General features: G+C 33.2%; 2 protein-coding genes and 1 long non-coding RNA gene across 4 annotated transcripts in view; 2 read left to right on the forward strand and 1 right to left on the reverse strand.

The window, feature by feature from the left end:
- Positions 1 to 1,384, forward strand: part of LOC146942815 (serpin-ZX-like) — a 34,824-nt gene extending 33,440 nt beyond the window's left edge. For both annotated transcript variants that reach the window (XM_085756904.1, XM_085756905.1), the window contains one exon: positions 400 to 1,384. In XM_085756904.1, the coding sequence (XP_085613030.1) occupies positions 400 to 1,179 (780 nt within the window). In that variant the 3' untranslated portion in view covers positions 1,180 to 1,384. The remainder of the gene's footprint in view (positions 1 to 399) is intronic.
- On the reverse strand, positions 1,272 to 4,005 carry LOC146942816 (uncharacterized). The gene is made up of 3 exons (XR_015032867.1): positions 3,736 to 4,005; positions 2,729 to 2,906; positions 1,272 to 1,545 (listed from the first exon to the last, which is right to left on the reverse strand). It is a non-coding gene; the product is annotated as an uncharacterized LOC146942816 (long non-coding RNA).
- Positions 4,006 to 9,383: 5,378 nt separating this feature from the next.
- On the forward strand, positions 9,384 to 12,193 carry LOC146942817 (glutamyl-tRNA reductase 1, chloroplastic-like). The gene is made up of 3 exons (XM_085756907.1): positions 9,384 to 9,727; positions 10,381 to 10,622; positions 10,700 to 12,193. Exons 1-3 carry the CDS (start codon positions 9,502 to 9,504, stop codon positions 11,828 to 11,830), a joined length of 1,599 nt encoding a protein of 532 aa, XP_085613033.1. The 5' UTR covers positions 9,384 to 9,501; the 3' UTR covers positions 11,831 to 12,193.
- The last annotated feature ends 5,961 nt before the right edge of the window (positions 12,194 to 18,154 follow it).

The raw sequence follows: 18,154 nt of genomic DNA on the forward strand, positions 1-18,154 counted from the left end.
TTTTTATTCTTATTTTATTTCATTAGCCAATTTGGAGCAAAAATGATTTTACACTTAAGCATACATAACCTTTGTGTTGGTCTTCACTAATAGTAAGTATTAAGCTCTTGAAACATATTTCTGGAGTGGAATGCTATGATACCAATGTTTCTAAAACAGCAATTATTTATTGATTTCAGCACAAAATAGGGTCATAACTATAATGTTTGTGACAAACTCTGTTTTTCAAATGCCTCTTCAAATTTTTTAGAGTTAAAAGAGAAATAAACTTTCTTGATCCTTTAGCATACGGCTGATCGACTGTGAGTATCAACTTCTATGAAAACAATTGACGAATGATACTTCGCCTCATATGATCTATTTGCATAATTGATTTTTAAATTTGATATGGTTTTTTAGGCTCCAGAAGTGCGTAAGGAAGTGAACATATGGGTTGAAAAAGAGACAAATGGCCTTATTAAAGAACTTCTTCCTCCAGGATCAGTTGATAGCTTAACTAGCCTCATCTTTGCTAATGCATTGTACTTTAGAGGAGCATGGAATGAGAAGTTTGATGTTTCGAAAACAAAAGACTATGATTTTCACCTTCTAAATGGCAGCTCAGTCAAGGTTCCCTTCATGACAAGCAATAAGAAGCAGTTTATTGAAGTTTATGATGATTTTAAAGTTCTTCGTCTTCCTTATAAGAAAGGTGGAGATAAGCGCAGATTCTCTATGTATTTTTTTCTTCCAAATGCAAAAGATGGATTGTCAGCTTTAGTTGAAAAAGTGGCCTCTAAATCTGAGTTCCTACACCACGACCTTTGTCTTTCTCAAAAGGAAGTACGTGACTTCAAAATTCCGAAATTCAAAATTTCATTTGAGCTTGAAACTTCTCGTATGCTGAAGGAGCTAGGAGTGGTTTTACCTTTCTCAGCTGGAGGTTTTACAAAAATGGTGGACTCTTCTCTTGTGGGTGAAAGCCTTTCTGTAACTTACATATTTCACAAATCTTTCATTGAAGTAAATGAAGAAGGCGTTGAAGCTGCTGCGGCCACTGCTGCAATATTATCCAAGGGCTTTAGCTTTCCATCTCAACTAGACTTTGTAGCTGACCACCCTTTCTTATTTCTGATTAGAGAAGATTTGACCGGAACAATCATCTTTGTTGGACAGGTGCTCAATCCACTTACCGGGTGATCTTGGTGATCGCTAATAGATAAATAGGAAACCTACTTTCTAATAGAAACGAGTGTAGACTCGTAGCGTTGCCCGAGCTAGACATATAGTAATTTTTGAAATCTTAATTTTCGTCTTTTATATTGAATAAGTATGTACAAACACTAGAGTCTAATATATGTTCTCACAATCATAATTCATAATCAGGAACCTAAATTTTATTGCACTCTTGTTATTAACCTTTTAGTACAAGTACGTATAATGTGTATATGTTGCACTAATCTCCCTACATGATGTTTAGTGATATATTAACCTTTTAGTAGTGTCTAAATCATTATATTAGTCTAAGCATATTCGTCTACATGAACCTGAGTATAGAAGCAGGACCTGCATAAGCAATATATGCATTTAGTTAATGTGATGACAGGTGAAGTAGAGAACTAAGATATTCAGCAAATTAACACAAGTCTTTGAATTTAATATTTCACAAATATCCAAATTTTGACACGGACATATTTGCTCAACGGGAAATATCACTTTAGGTCCACATTAGAGACTACATACAAATTACTAACTTGATAGAGTGTACAAGAATATAGATAATAGCACTTTTATTGGTTGCAAATAGAAAAACAGATCGATTATTTTCATGTCAAAAATTATTAGCTGCAAAGAACTTCCCCGAATCAGTAAAAAGAAAAACAGAACATATATCAACTCATGATAATAATTTCAACTTTCAATACAATATATCAACTCATGTCGCATAATCATACCTTTTCGCAACCGATGTTAAAGCAGTAGAAAGTTGTGGAATATCAGTACTAATCAGTGTTAAGGAAAATATTATTAAACGAATATTAGATTATTAGTTAAACCAAATCACTATATCAGGGTGAACTTGCTGATATGTTATAGCTCAGTTGTCAATTAGCTGCAACAGTCCAAACATGTGCTTCTAGTTAGACTTCACTCTTACTTTTAAATGGCAAAAGTTGGCAACTCATGAGTCATGACAATGCTAACTGACCTATGTAAGAGTTCTAAGTTATAAACATACATTGATCTGTGTTGAAATTTATTAAGAAACAACCAAATAGAAGGGAAAAAGTAGGCCATTTGTGTAAAGAATGTCTTAAAAAATTTGAATGGATAGTTTCCCATCTAATAAATATGATCCAATGGAAACCTGAAATTCCATGCAAGAACTTAATTGCAAAATGAAATTATCTCAAACTTCCAATAATTTTCCTCTTTTGATTTGAAGAGAATATAGACGAACCACACACTAGTGAGGACTGAAGAAGCGTACTTGGTTTCATTTAGAATTTTGGTAACACCGAACATTAGGCTTTTTCAAAGAGAAGTGAAATTAAAACCAATTTCAGAATCTTTAAGCAAACAAATATAAAAGATAAATTACATGATTAATAAAGCATGCCAATAAACCAGACCAAAATGAAGCATGCGTTAGAAATAACACTTGGAAAGGGTGGACAATTAGCTAGAGCAGCTGGTGCTGTAGCGAAACTGATTGCAAAAGAGGGGAAATCGGCAACATTAAAATTACCTTTTGGAGAGGTCCGTTTGATAGCAACTTTGGCCAACAACTTAGAGATTTCTCAGATTGGAAGCCATGTGAAATGTCAACCTCCTCTCATAGTGGAAACTTCTTTGCAACTTCACACCATCCTTTATCTGAAATTCTCTCGCAAGATTCAAGTCGTAGGCATCTTAAGTGACTTGCCCTACATAAATTGTTATACAACACTAACAAGGATCATACACGAGTTCCTTAAACAAACCGTCAAAATCATTTTCCAAGCAACCTAACAGCTTCCCTTAGAGGCTTTCATCCTCATGCAAAGCACAATTAACTTGAAAATCAGAAAAATGAATCACTATTTTGGTACGTTATTTGTAGAAGTCACTTTATCAACCAACGATGTAATCATCCTATTATATTATCAAATTGAAACCACCAAATTTTGAAGAAGCGTGTGCAATCAAAACAAATTGCCGCCAACAGATTAATTAAAGTTTTCAGACAAAGCTAGATATTTTATTTTTCAAACAGAAAAGTAACAAAAAAGAGGGGAATAAAAAAAGAACTTAGAGCAACGATGAAGAAAAAAAATGGGAAATTAGTGGGAGAAAATTTCAGTAATAATGTGGGATCACTTTTGGTTTTGCATTTTGTTATATCACTTACTTATTGTAAGCATTAAACTATTTTTGTAACCTTTGTATATGTATTGCAAATATTGAGTATTATATATGGATTCAATAAGTTATACTCACTGCTATGTGTAAATGACAATGGTATCTCAGACAACATAGCAACTTTGGAACATAAAGGAATCTACTTAACATAGTGGTATGGTATCTAATCCAGCACAACCAAATTATCATGTCTTAAAATTTGCTAAATTTCAAAAGTAAAAGAATAGAATTAAAATACAGTAGACATTATATACCAGATTGAAAATAAAGGTAAAGAAGGGATAATAAATGAATTGGAAAAACTAACAAGCATAATTGTAATCAGAATGGGAGAGAGGGAAATTGAAAGCTCACAAGGTTTCAGCAACGACAGCGAATTTGGCGAGTTTATTGCGGTTCAAGGAAGAGGGAGGTGTGCAGTGGTCGACTGTTGAGGCAATGAAGCATGGGAAAAAACCTGTGTTGTTGAATACTCCACATTGAGCATATTGGCTGTGGACTTCTTGTGAGTTTTTGAAACAAATAAATGGGATAAGTCCCACATCGATGGCTTTTTAAAAATAGATACGAAGAGAACTATATAAATTGCTTCTCCATAGTTCAGCCTACCTCACAAAATAATCGATTTCAACAAACTTTAGAATTTTTTTTTTGTCCAACAAACTTTAGAAATTTATAAAAATATGAGTAAATGATTTGTGGTCTCTGTCTTGATTTGATGTTGCATTTTATAAATTATAAATAAATGTTAGATTTTGTTTGGACCGAAAATGATTTATTCGTTTTTACAAAAAAGTTATCAAAACAAATACATTAAAACATATGACTTAATGCTGATGCGCAAACTGTTGATTGTACTTGGGCTAAACCGCCGACAGAATGGATCAAATGCAACGTGGATTGTGCTCTTTTTGAAGTTGAAGGTCAATTTGGTATAGGTATTTGTTTCCGTGATAACCTTGGACGCCTTCTCCAAGCTCACTCCATGACTTTTCCATATGTTGCAACAGCAGCCGAATGTGAAGCTACCGCTCTACAACAAGCCATTCAAATTGCTCTTGACAAAGGCCTTGATCGAGTTGCTTTCGAAACCGATTGTCAGGTAGTTGCGAATGTTGTCCTCAACAACAATTTATATGTGAATGAACTTGGAAGTTTACTGTCTAGTTGTAGGACTCTACTATCATCTAATGCTAGTTATACTCTAGCTTTTATTAGGAGACAAGCTAATAGAGTCGCTCATAGTCTTGCTAGAGCGTCTATATTACATGCTAGTCCCAGTATTTTCTATCATCCACCTTATTGTATTCACTCTCTTATTATGGATGAAATGAAATGAGCTACCCTTTCCTAAAAAAAAATACATGAAAACATTTTTTTAAACTTGACAAACAAAAACATTTTTTTTAAATAAACAAAAACATTTTTTTTAAATCATCTTCATTACCTAGATTAGAATGAAAATTATTTATTTGTTTTTAATAAAAATTATCAAATTTTTTTCCATATTGAAAATATATATTAAATAAATCGATTAAAACATTTAAAAAAAAACTATCTTCAATACCTAATTGTGATAAATAAATTAGACTTTTCAATCTTTAATCAATATTGATCGTAAATATTATTGGGAATAAAAAAAATAGTACGTGTAGTGTATTGGAGGAGAATTCAAATGTTTAATGAGCCCTACTATACGACGAATCATTTGAGAGAAGCTAAATTTGATTTCTGATTAGAAAAATTATTGATTAGATTATACTTACTTTACAGTCGAAGCCGAACTCGGGATTACAAGACCATTTTATTGAAAATAGAAGGGTTAACAACAAAATAACAAGGGAGTTGAGCTCTAAGGCAATATCCGACAACAAACAACTTTTCAAGGATTATTTTTATTTTTTTTGTACACGTCTGACTCAGGATTACCTTGTAAAATTTGGATCGGGTTAGTTTATTCTCACCTTAGTGGAAAATTATATTCTCTTCGCACCCTTCTGAAAAAAAAAATAGCACAAATGTGACAATTATAAACCAGCCAAGGGATTTTGATATTAACTTGATACTCAAGCTAAAAGTTATCAAACCCTCAAGTTAATTCTCAATCTCTTATGAGCTTACGATTCTAGATTCAAAAATGAGTTAATTAACTCACATGTAAACTCTCTTTTGTAATAAAATGATCAATTTTGTGAATTGATTGCAATAAGAATTCACATCGAGTGGCCCATTTTCGGTATTGAAAAGTCTCGAGCTTCAAGTTGAAGTAAACTCATGTTTCAAAAAAAAAAAGTTGAAGTAAACTCACATAAATTTATTAATAGTTTACGATTCATCATTGATTTGACGATAAAATATAAGTGTTTGGTCAATATTTTTTTTTTCTTCTTTTTTGGTGGTGGCCGGGGTTTGAACATCGTACCTTGCATATTTTATGCATTGTCCATACCAACTGAGCTAAGCTCACAAGGACAATATTTTTTTTTCCTTCTACAAATGGTCAATATTGTTTGATATCTCACTTTTATATAAAGCGGTCTAATATATATATGTTGATTATAATAAAATATGCTTAATTACGAAAATGATCCTTGTAATGTAATTAAGGGTCACTTGAATTTCAATCATTGTAAAATTAAATCCTTTCTATTTAACCCGACAATTTCACATCATTTTTAATTTTGTCCATCTGTTGATTGATTTTTTTCCTGAAGTGGCTCAAATTTGATGATTTCAAATTGAAAGGATTTGATTTTCAAGGATTCATATTCAAATGACCCCTATAAATAGGGATCATTTGTATAATTATTAAACTAATAAAATATAAAATTTTGGTCAATATTATTTTATAATAAATGTTGAACTATTATTGTTTTGATGGAATTACGTTGCTTTTATATTAAATAAAGCAAGAAGATAACCCACTTGGGCTGCTCTGGTGGTATTGGCTTGGACCTGGGTGTGTGCTCCTCCTCGAAGTCTCGGGTTCGAATCTCTCCGATGTCAATTTAGGTGGGGTAATTTAGATTAGGTGGGGTAATTTAGATTCTTCAAAAAAAAAAAATAAGAAGATTATAGGTGGGGTAATTTAGATTCTATTTAGATTCTTCAAAAAAAAAAATAACAAGATTATAGGTGGGGTAATTTAGATTCTTCAAAAAATAGGTGGGGTAATTTAGATTCTTCAAAAAAAAATAAGAAGATTATAACCAACAATAGATTAGTTCAAGTGATAACAAATTTAAACTCATCAATTATGTGGTTAGAGATTGATTTCTTACTCATGCGTATGAAAAAATCGGTTGGGTGGTTGAACTCACCTTATGTCTTGACAAAAAAAGAACTCACCTTCTGTGTTCGACATATTTTCAAACAAAGATTAGTCATTGATAAGCAGCGAAGTTTACGTAGACTCCATGAATTTACTTAGATTCTGGAGTTTGGAGCTTCTAGATTGTGGATAGTTAAAAAGTAGCTAGAATACGTCGGAAAATTGAACAATCTTTGGACTAAAACTCTATGAAATATATAATAAATAGAAAGGAGATTTATTTCAACTCAAATACTACTAAATAAAAACCATGATCTCAAATCAACTAGTTGATATGAAAATAAAAATTAAAATGGGATGAAGCACCGGAGCACATAGCACTAGTCAGACAGGCGTCTGTTAGGGGACATGCCATTTTCATATGTAAAGTAAGACTTCAACGCTTAAATTATAAGATGGGAAATGTTAACTTGTGCCCTTAAGGCACAAGTTAACAAGTTAAAGATTGAAACATTTTCTTGGAACTTATGTATTCATTGTTGTAAAAGTTAAACAATTTATATTTTCAATGCAAAATTGATTTATTATTTCCTTTTTTTAATTCCTTAACTTGTGCCCTAAGGGCACAAGTTAACATGACCCTTATAAGATTAATTGAAGATTCAAAGTAAATTGCAACTTGAAAATACTGTGTTCAACAAGGCAAGACTGTCTGTACTATTTGTACAGATGTTAGGCATGGATAGAACTACTACATTGCTTCAGTTTGGTAGTGAGACTCTTATACTTCAAATTTGCCTTTTCTTTTTTTGTTATTAATTTATCCCACGTTTTTTTTCCTATAAAAGGAAACTGATTCTTGATTTTGATCAGTTTATGATTATCCCTCTAAGCAATATATTGGCAACTACCTCTTATATCTATCTACATTGCTTGAATTTTGGTAATGAAACTCTTATACTCCAAAGTTGTTTTTTTTTATTTATTTCATTTTTGTTATTTTATGTATTTAATCGATTTTTTTTTCTTCTTTCCTAGAATTGCAAATTAATTCTTGATTTCCATCAGTTTATGATAATTATCTCTTACCAAATGTATGTATGTAGGTGGCTTCAAGTCAAAATTAAAGGCGATATTCCATTTTGATTCACTTGTCCCATGAACAACTCTTGTCATATAGATTGTTTTGGGGTCCACAAGGTAACAATATGATCAGAATCTTGAAGAATTGTAAGTGTGGCCGCAATTTAAACTTTCTAAGTGAAACTGTGGCAAAAAGAGACCTTGAAATCTCAAAGAGCAAGTAGGATCACACATCCTCATACTCATAGCCCACCCTTCATTGCCTTATCCTTTTCTTTCAATAGTATACAAATATGTCTTTAAATTTTTGTTGATTTTCAATTTCAAGCATATGCCTTGGAGATGCAATGAATTTGTGAGTGCCACGTTGGCATTTACAACACCATAATAAAAGGATTAGTTTTGTAAATTTTCTCATTTTATGAAAAGAGCGTATCAAAACAAATGCAGGGTCCTAGTGGTAATATAATTTTCTGATTGAGCTATAATAAGTAAGTACAAATTTCTCTAAAAAAAAAGTAAGTGAAAATTATTTTCTGACACACGCACAAGTTATCGACTGTTTGAGAACGATCAATTAACATTTGATGTATTTCCTCTAAAAGAACATTTGTTGTAATTACTAAGACTTGTTTGGTAAAAAAAAGTAAATAGTTGATAAATTAGTTTACGACGAATGAATTTATAGCGAATAGCGGGTTAGATTATAATTGATAATGAATAAGGTAATTGATTGAATTTGTTCGATAAAAATTAACGATTGAATTATTTTATAAACATGAAATGACCTTCAAATATGAAATCTTGGTGGTTATGGAGGTGGTGATTCAAGTCATTTAAGTATGATATTTTTTGTTGTGATAAAATTGTTTTTTTCATTAAAAGAATGATAAATATTTTTAAAAAAATACATAAAAAGCATCATTCACGAATTCACGAGATAGTTTCTTTGCAGCATATAACATTCCTCTAATTTGAATGAGTAATACCAAAATTTATGCGAAGTCTATTTTAATTTCAACTAGTTAGAAAATATGTTGAAAAGACCGAAGAATGTGCATCTTATATCAATAATTCGGGTCATCTCAAATCTCAACCATCAATTTGAAATCAATGGTTACAATGAATTAATTAGTAGAACTATATGAATTCGGGATTCAAATCCCATGTTCTTTGGTCTTAATTAAAAAATGATGCATGGAACTAATTTAAATCATATCAAATAGTATTAACTATCTTTGGTCATCTCAAATCTTTTTTTGAACAAGAGATCATTTCAAATCTTAACTATCAAATTTGGAGAGGGAGAGCCCCAAAGTTACTAGAAAATTGATGTTTTCATATCAAAGGTTGCTATGAAAAACACCACAAAATTACCAATATAACTCTACTTACAATTAATTGTCGATAAATTTTAACTGACAGTAGTTAATCGCCGATGAAATTTAAGGTTAAATTTATCATTTCACGTTACTTAACATTGACCAAAGTGTGAAAAGCAATTTTCTAGTTATTATACTGTTGAGTAGGGTCCACGATAGAAGAGAGAGATGGAAAGAGTGTGGATAAAACGCGCGGAACACAGGCCAATGAGAACCCAGAGAGACAAATCGCAATATAATTATTACAATCTCAAAAACCCAAGAGTGAGTGGAAGGGTCAATTACACGATTTTCATTTCTTTACCCCTTCCTCTTCATCTCTTTTCAAATTCAATTCTTCCTTCTCCTTCAATCTAGGGTTAGGGTTAGGGTTCTCACTCAACAATGGCCGTTTCAACCACTTTCTCCGGTCCCAAATTGGAGTCTCTATTCCTCAAATCTTCTTCTTCGAGGCTATCCATTCCCACCCATTTATCAGTTTTTGGGAAACCCAGAACCACTTTCACTCAAAAAGGAATTATTCGATGTGATGCTCAGAATTCTGATCAAACTAATGGTAGCACCACCACCCTCTCTGCTCTTGAGCTCCTCAAAACTTCTGCAGCTGATAGTAAGTCAATGCTTCATTTCCCTGAATTGAATTCGTCTTTGATATTATCTATTTTTCCTTTGTTTGATTAAACATTTTATACCCTCTCTGTCTTAATTTGTTGTTATCTCTAAACATATGGATTTAAGGTAATAATAATTAGTTTGCTGTTGAAAATGCTAATTAATTTCTTACCTGCTACTGCACTTTATCTCTGAAAGTATATAATCTTTTGGATGATTCAACTGTTTCTCCAGATGATTAATTGTATTCAAGCATTGAATTTTAAATCATTGCAGCACCCTATTTACCAGGAAACATGTTTTTTTTTTCATAGTATTCACTATAAAGGATGAAGTTTTTTTGCATGTTAACATTTTCTATTTTTTTGCACTAGTGATTCTGAGTTTGTTTAATTCACTTAAGGAGATCCTTTTCTGTTTGTTATATGGTTCGGCTTTTATGTTGCATCACTTTTTAGTTTTTACACATCAATGTTCCAAAGATTTGAAGCTTTTGGGACCTGTGGTTGACGGTTGTGGTGATATCTAGAGCCTAGAGGGTTATTTACCAAAAGAAAGAAAGACGGGATTGCATGTTTTTCATTGGTTGATTTGCAATCTGAAACTTGCAAGTTGTGACTTTCAAATAATTTATACAATTAACTTTAACAGGGTACACAAAGGAAAGGAGCAGCATTGTCGTCATTGGGCTCAGTGTGCACACTGCTCCGGTAGAAATGCGTGAAAAACTTGCCATTCCGGAAGCAGAATGGCCTAGAGCTATTGCAGAGTTGTGCAGTCTCAATCATATTGAAGAAGCAGCTGTTCTGAGCACCTGCAACCGAATGGAGATATATGTCGTCGCTCTATCCCAACACCGTGGTGTCAAAGAGGTCATGGAATGGATGTCAAAAGTAAGTGACGAGTTTATCTCCTAAATCATATTTGTCGTGCATTACAAAATATTTAATGTATCTGTTCTCTTTGGCAGACAAGTTCCGTTCCTGTTTCAGAGCTTTGCGAGCACCGGTTTTTACTTTACAACAAAGATGCCACACAACATCTTTTTCAAGTATCAGCTGGTCTTGAGTCTCTTGTATTGGGAGAAGGTCAAATTCTTGCACAGGTTAAGCAAGTTGTCAAAGTTGGACAAGGAGTTAACGGCTTTGGAAGAAACATTAGTGGTCTATTCAAGCATGCAATAACTGTCGGAAAAAGGGTTAGAGCAGAGACTAATATTGCTGCTGGGGCAGTTTCTGTGAGTTCAGCTGCCGTGGAGTTGGCCTATATGAAGCTACCTGAAGCCTCGCATGATAATGCCAGGATGCTGATTATCGGTGCTGGGAAGATGGGAAAGCTGGTCATCAAACATTTGGTTTCGAAAGGTTGCACAAGGATGGTTGTTGTCAATAGAACCGAGGAGAGAGTTGCTGCAATACGCGAAGAACTGAAGGATATTGAAATAATTTACAAACCTCTTTCAGAAATGCTCTCTTGTGTTTCTGAAGCAGATGTGGTATTCACCAGTACAGCATCAGAAAACCCATTATTCATGAAAGATGACGTCAAAGACCTTCCTCCAGCAAGTCAAGATGTTGGAGGCCTTCGCCTTTTCATCGACATTTCTGTTCCTCGAAATGTTGGTTCATGTGTCTCAGATATTGAATCTGTTCGAGTTTACAATGTTGATGACCTTAAAGAGGTTGTGGCTGCCAACAAAGAGGATCGGCTTAGAAAAGCAATGGAAGCGCAGGCGATCATTGGTGAAGAGTTGAAACAATTTGAAGCTTGGAGAGACTCGCTGGAAACTGTTCCTACTATAAAAAAATTGAGAGCCTATGCTGAAAGGATCAGGGTTGCTGAGCTTGAGAAATGCTTGGGTAAGATGGGTGATGATATCTCAAAGAAGACGCGGAAAGCTGTGGATGATCTTAGTCGGGGTATTGTGAATAGGATGCTTCATGGTCCAATGCAACATTTAAGGTGTGATGGGAGTGACGACCGAACCCTAACTGAGACCCTTGAGAACATGCATGCTTTGAATAGAATGTTCAGCCTAGAGACTGAAATATCTGTTTTGGAGCAGAAAGTTCGAGCTAAGGTGGAACAAAACCAGAAGTGAGATGGATCCAACACCAACTTCATTGACGATACACATTTATTTCCTTTCATTAGAATAAGAGGAAACACCCTCACCATTTTTAGGATATGAAATCGTGTATATTTAGTTGCATAGTTGAAACAGCAGAAGTCTCCTTGGTGGAGCTTCCATTGATTGTTGTGTCTATGCGTCTGCTTGTCCAAACTCATTTGGGCTTTTTGGCTTATGTGTCTACACATCCATCTGGTTTTGTATTATACCAAAAATGAAGACATTTTTATGAGCATTGTATTTACTACGAATTATATTGGCCTAAAATTTGTCCGGGTAATTGTAATTAGTGCCAAGTTTATATATTTTGGTAAGGATGAGATTAATTTTCGATGTCTTCTTTCAAGATTCTGTTTTTATGCACTGCTGTGGTTGCTCTTGGAGAGTCTATTATTGTGTTTAAAGGCTTTGTTTGGAAGTTTGGAGGGGGAATGGAAGAGAGTGCTTTGGAGGGACGAAAGTAGTAGGGAAAATAGAAAAATCTTTTAAATTTTTTGAGTCTTTTTTGTAGATAATGATAAATGATTACTTACTAGTATTAAATATTAATATGTTATTAACCTTGAGTGTATTATTATAATTTGTTGAAACCCTCCAAAATCTTTCCATTTCATACTTCATTTTTCACAAAATCCTTTTCCTTGACTCCAATCCTAAACTCACACACGTCAAGAGTTTAGAATAGCAGATATAACCATTTCTCCTTTAGCAAGGAACCACGAAGATACGATATAATTTAGAGATATGCTATTTCTCCTGAGAAAAAATCAGCGAAATGGTCCCGAATGCATTGCAGCCGTTGGATCTCTCACTTGAGCAACATACATGAGCTGATGAAAATTAACAGGGCCCACCACCCATACAAATTTGCACGTCGTGATACTCTCGGGATAAAGTTTCTCACGATATGTATCTTTTCCCTATAATTTATCAAGCCGTGGAACTAGGTGTCTTTAGACATGAAAATTAAAGAACACTTGTATTTGAACACAACTTTTGCCGACATTGCATGCAAAACTGAGGTAATACAAGGCAGTGTGTGCCTTGCATGCAACCCGAGACGAGCTAAATGATTACTACCTCTGTTCCTTTTTAAGTATCGTTTTCTGAATAAAAAAAAGATGATAACTAAAAAAAAATACTCTTATAACAAAGGGAGTATTAAAAAGCAAATTGAACCAGCAACCATATAGAAAAACACCGCCGGTGTCACTTTTTGTATTAATTTATCATTTCTCAAAACTAAACGTTCTGGAAGAGTTAAAATAGCTGAAATATGTGTTAAATTTATTTTTAAGTTGAAAATATTATCTCAACCTTTTTCATTCATTATATGTATGATTCTTATTCAAAAAATTCATTTTATGTATGAAACATTGTATTTGTTCAGTATAGTCTTGACTGACCTGTTCTAAGCCGGCCCACTCCAGAAATGGACCTTCCATTTATGCAAGTCAGTTGGCCCAATTTGAGAGCAAACCCCACATGTATTCCATGTCTCCTCCACCCTTTCCACCAGCATGGAGCATGGAGGTGAATCGGGTGATCAACAACACCATAGCCAATGGTGGTGGCAACGCTATTTTTAAGTGTTTACGTAAGATGCCACTTTTTGGTGGTACCAACAAGAAGGAAATATAATGAAAGAGACTATAACTAGGACTACATTATCTTAAAACTATTTTCTTTTTGGTATTCATTCTTGGTGACGGTTGCATTCACTAATACTCTACTTTAAGTGAAGCTCCAGTTCGTAGCTTCATTCAATCATGCGATTTGAGCATCTTATACGTGGTTCACAATAGACACGTACTCAGGTAATCAGGGACATTCCTTTGCATGTGCAAGGAGCTCTACGGAGCCGAGCCTCCAATTTATGGGAACCTCAATTATTTGTAGGAGTATGAGTATAATTGTTGGGATGTAGGATAATATTTTCTTTTGTTATGTAGGTCTAAATCAAACACTTATTATTTGACAAAAATAAAGAGTAAATGGACAAGTTAGATCAAACACACACATCTATCAACTTCAACAAAACAAATTAAAATCAAAATAATGCTTATTGTTAATTTGCAATTGTTTAAATTATCATTAATTATTTTTATTAGGGGTCATTTCTAATATTAGAGCCGAGCCTCTAATTTTATTGGAATGGCCCTGCAGGTAATAATAGTTCATAAAGAAGTGACTAAAATACAGTGTGCTAGTAAGTTGGATCAATACATAATTTAGTAAGTTGGATCAATAGATAATTTTTTTTTTTTTAAGAAGCTAAACTATCCCATCCATTAAGAAGCTAAACTATCCCATCCAAATTAGCTTAGCACCAGTGAGAATCGAACCTGAGACCTTGAGGAGGAGCACACTCCCAAGTTCCAACTCAATACCACCATGCTAACCCAAGTGGGTTGGATCAATACATAATTATAAAGATAAAAGAAAACTATTAATGTTTAATTAATATTTTAAAATATCAAATAAATATACAATATTATTTTATATTATTTTAAACCTTTCTTTGAAACAAATAAAGCAATGAGAACAATTATAGCAGCAAAAAAGTTATGCTGAAATTTGGTTTAATAGTAAATGTTCATGTGAGTTGATGGTATGAAATTGTTAAAGCTTAATGTATTTTTCATTTTTAGATTATTATTTTTAACATATTTGACATTATTTCCCTAAAAAAAAAGTGACATTATTCTTCTTCATAAAAAACATGTGTGACATTAGTATTAAATATATTTTGTAGACAGGCTAACTGATATCTATTCTAGCCGGGTTGTAAATGCATAAATATTGATCTATCATTATTTTGTTTAATTGAAATGTGAAACGTGGGCGCAAATTCCCCATAGGAAAAAGGAAGAATTGAGAAGGGCAATGATAAGCAATCTCTATCGGGTGTTGTACAGACAGAGTTAACAACGGTCCCCCCTAACAATATCACGTGAATTCATCCACAAAATTGTGATACCCAAGTCTTTTATATGTAAACTAGTTATCAGCCCGTGCTTCGCACGGGGTGGATTGCTTTTTTTCGGATAATTTTGTTGGCAAACACATTTGTTAACGCTTAAAAGTGAACTGATTGCGAACATAGATATTACATGCATATAAATATAAAAAGTCATGATCCATAACATACCAAATCCTAGATAGGTCTACCATAAAAGAAACCAAAACAGAAGTTATACAACATAGATTCTGAAGTAGTTGTGTTTGATGGATTACAAAGTTAAATTTCCAAAACGGCCCCATCATCTTCAATCCCAAAAGTAAGCACTACTTTCATTGTTTACTGGCCGCGGATGTGTCTGACATACATTTTGGTTGGTGGATCTTCTAAATCAAAGATCAACTTGTCATCCTCTTGTAAGTCGCGGTCTCTGATAAAGTCTGACCATTCACCACCCAAATATTTCTCAGCATTTCCCCTACCAGCAGTTGTTACCTTGCAATTATATGTCTTGTGTGTCTCCACATCCTCTAAAGTCATCCTTAGACTCTTCCTCTTCAAGACTCTTCTGGATATTTGATTAGGAAAATGTTGTATGAAATCAAAAATGAAAGTGTAAATGCACATAGATAGCTTGAGCAGAAACTACATCTTTAAGGCTGATGCTATGAGACGCTAATATATTACGCTACTATATTACAGTTATAACATCATCCAAATTTAATATAAGAGAGGATATGTGGTATGTTATCTCTTTTCAATTAATATAAATCAGAATAATATAGACTTTTTTTTTTGCTATCTATCTATGTGTTATTTGTTATTCTGAAGAGATTGAAATATTTATTTCACAATGGTAGATGATGCTAGGTCAGATTGAAAATTCTATATTGTGGCAGTCAAGGTTAGCCAGAATAAGAGGACTTTTTATCCAATTCCATGGACTAAAAATATGAGATACACTTTCAAAATACTACTAATATAGTAGTAGCATTATAATAACATACCAAATTTAAGATGTGTCCACCATGATGGTTAATTTATAGTACAAAATATGGTTGGAAACTAAACCAAAATATTCAGATTTTGTGATCAAACCATAAGCTCTACAACACAGATTTTAAAGTACTCATGCATTACGGATTACGAAATTACATTTCCAAAACTACTTGATCATCTTCAATTCCAAAACTAACCACTCCCTCATGTTGTTTACTGGATGCGGACATGCTTGACATACATTTTGGTCAATGGATCCTCCAAATCAAAGATCAATAAGTCATTCTCCTGTAAGCCGCGGTCTATGACGAAGTCAAACCATTCACCACCCAAATTTTTCTCAGCATTCCTCCTGTCAGCAGTCATAACCTCTAAATTATATGTCTTATGTGTCTCCACATCTTCCAAAGTCATCCTTAGATATTTCCTCTTTAAGACCCTTTTGGATATTTGATTAGGAAAATGCTACATAAAATCAAAAATCAAATTGTTAACTTAGATAGAATGCTTCAGCACAATTTTTTGGGGGAAATATTTATCTGTGTGTTATTTGTTACTCTTAACAGATGGAAATATTTATTTGATAATAGAAGATGATATTAGATTTATAAAAAGTAGATTTTTGCATACCAAAGCTTGGGGCCTTTCCACGGAAGCCAAAGCTATTGTGACATTCTTCTCAAAGTGATGATGATCCACGCCGCCAGCTTCTTCCACGTTGTCGACAACACCTGTATTCGCTTGAATTTCATTTCCAACTCCTACTTCATCCTCATTGTTTATTTGTTCAATCTCAGCTTCATCGTCCGAGATAATCTCAACAGGTTCCTCCTTAACTTGCATGGGGAAAACATCTGGAATGTGAATTGCTCCTAGTTGTGTCAACTTATATATATTCTTCAAGCCCTCGTAGTCGAGCCTAATCTTTGTTGGAACTAAAAACTCAAACTCCTTAGCAATTCTGATTCCACTACCCATATAGATCCCCATCTCATCCCTGCCAAAATGTGTGACATAGTCTATCCCTTCATCAGAAAGAAGCAATCCAGGAGCATTGATCTTAATCTCTCTGCGATGTTCGTTGTAGTACTGGTTTTGAATACGGACCCTACCCTACATTGACATAAAAAATACATTGTTCAACATAATTTAAATAATTTATGCAATCCTGTACTTTTATTACTTCAATGTGGATGTTACCTGGTTTGGCCAAACAATAGTTTCAAGAATTTCTCCTTGTACAACTTGTTTAGAGAACCATCTATATTGTAACCAAAAACTATAAATAATTTGGTTGATTCTTACAAAAAATAAAATAAAATTTGTCATAAACATATAGGAATGTAATTTATAACATTGGTATTCTAAAAGTTGTACTAAAAAAGATAGAATATTTTCAGTAATCTAATTTATTTCAAGCTAACTTTATATAAATTATCACCGGTTCAATAACGTATTCGATAAAAAAATCTTCGAAAGAAAAGATGTTAAAACGACTGAACTTTGTGATTCATCATAAAATATGTATGGGCTGATTAAGAGATCATATAATCAGTTTATGAGATTAGGAATTGACATAATATTTAGGATGAAAACAATTGAAACCAAAAAGGAACCAATGATGTGTGAATTTTGATTACATATTATCCAAAATTATAAAAAAGAGTGTTGTTGTTGTAGGGTTACCAAAAAAGGATTGATACCCAAATTTACATCAGATGAAATCAAGCAAAGAAGTAGCATCGGTGAGTGAAGATAATCTTGTTTAGGATTAGAGTTAAGGTGATCTGTTGAAAGTGCGGATCATGAACACCAAATCTTTATTTGGGAACGACTTGAACATGCATATTTTTAGGTGGCTTCTCTAGATCAAAAATCAGCTTATCACCTACCTCTAACATATGTTCTCGGCAAAAGTTGAACCATTGACTGCCTAAAGAATATTGCACAAACATTAGAAATATTTATCAAAGCCTAACCAAGTTTTAATTCATGAAAAGAGCATATATTTTGTTCATGAGACCAGGAAAACAACGTAATAATTAAGATGAAATTACTAATTGGAACCAATAATGAAACACCCAAACCCGTGCTTCGCACGGGTTGAATAACGTATCTTGTAAAAAAAAAATTGTTCCAAAAGAAAAATAGAAAATTAAGGAATATTGCACAAACATTATAAATATTTATCAAAATATTTATCAAAGTCATACCAACTCTTGATTCATGAAAAAGGCATATATTTTGTTCATGAGAACAAAAAAAAAAAACAACATAATAATTAAGATTAAAGTAATTGGAACCAATGAAGGAACCAATGATGTGCAAATTAC

This window comes from Medicago sativa, chromosome 3 (assembly GCF_051527215.1).
Source record: "Medicago sativa cultivar Bolivia chromosome 3, Bolivia_mono, whole genome shotgun sequence".
Lineage (NCBI taxonomy): Eukaryota > Viridiplantae > Streptophyta > Magnoliopsida > Fabales > Fabaceae > Medicago > Medicago sativa.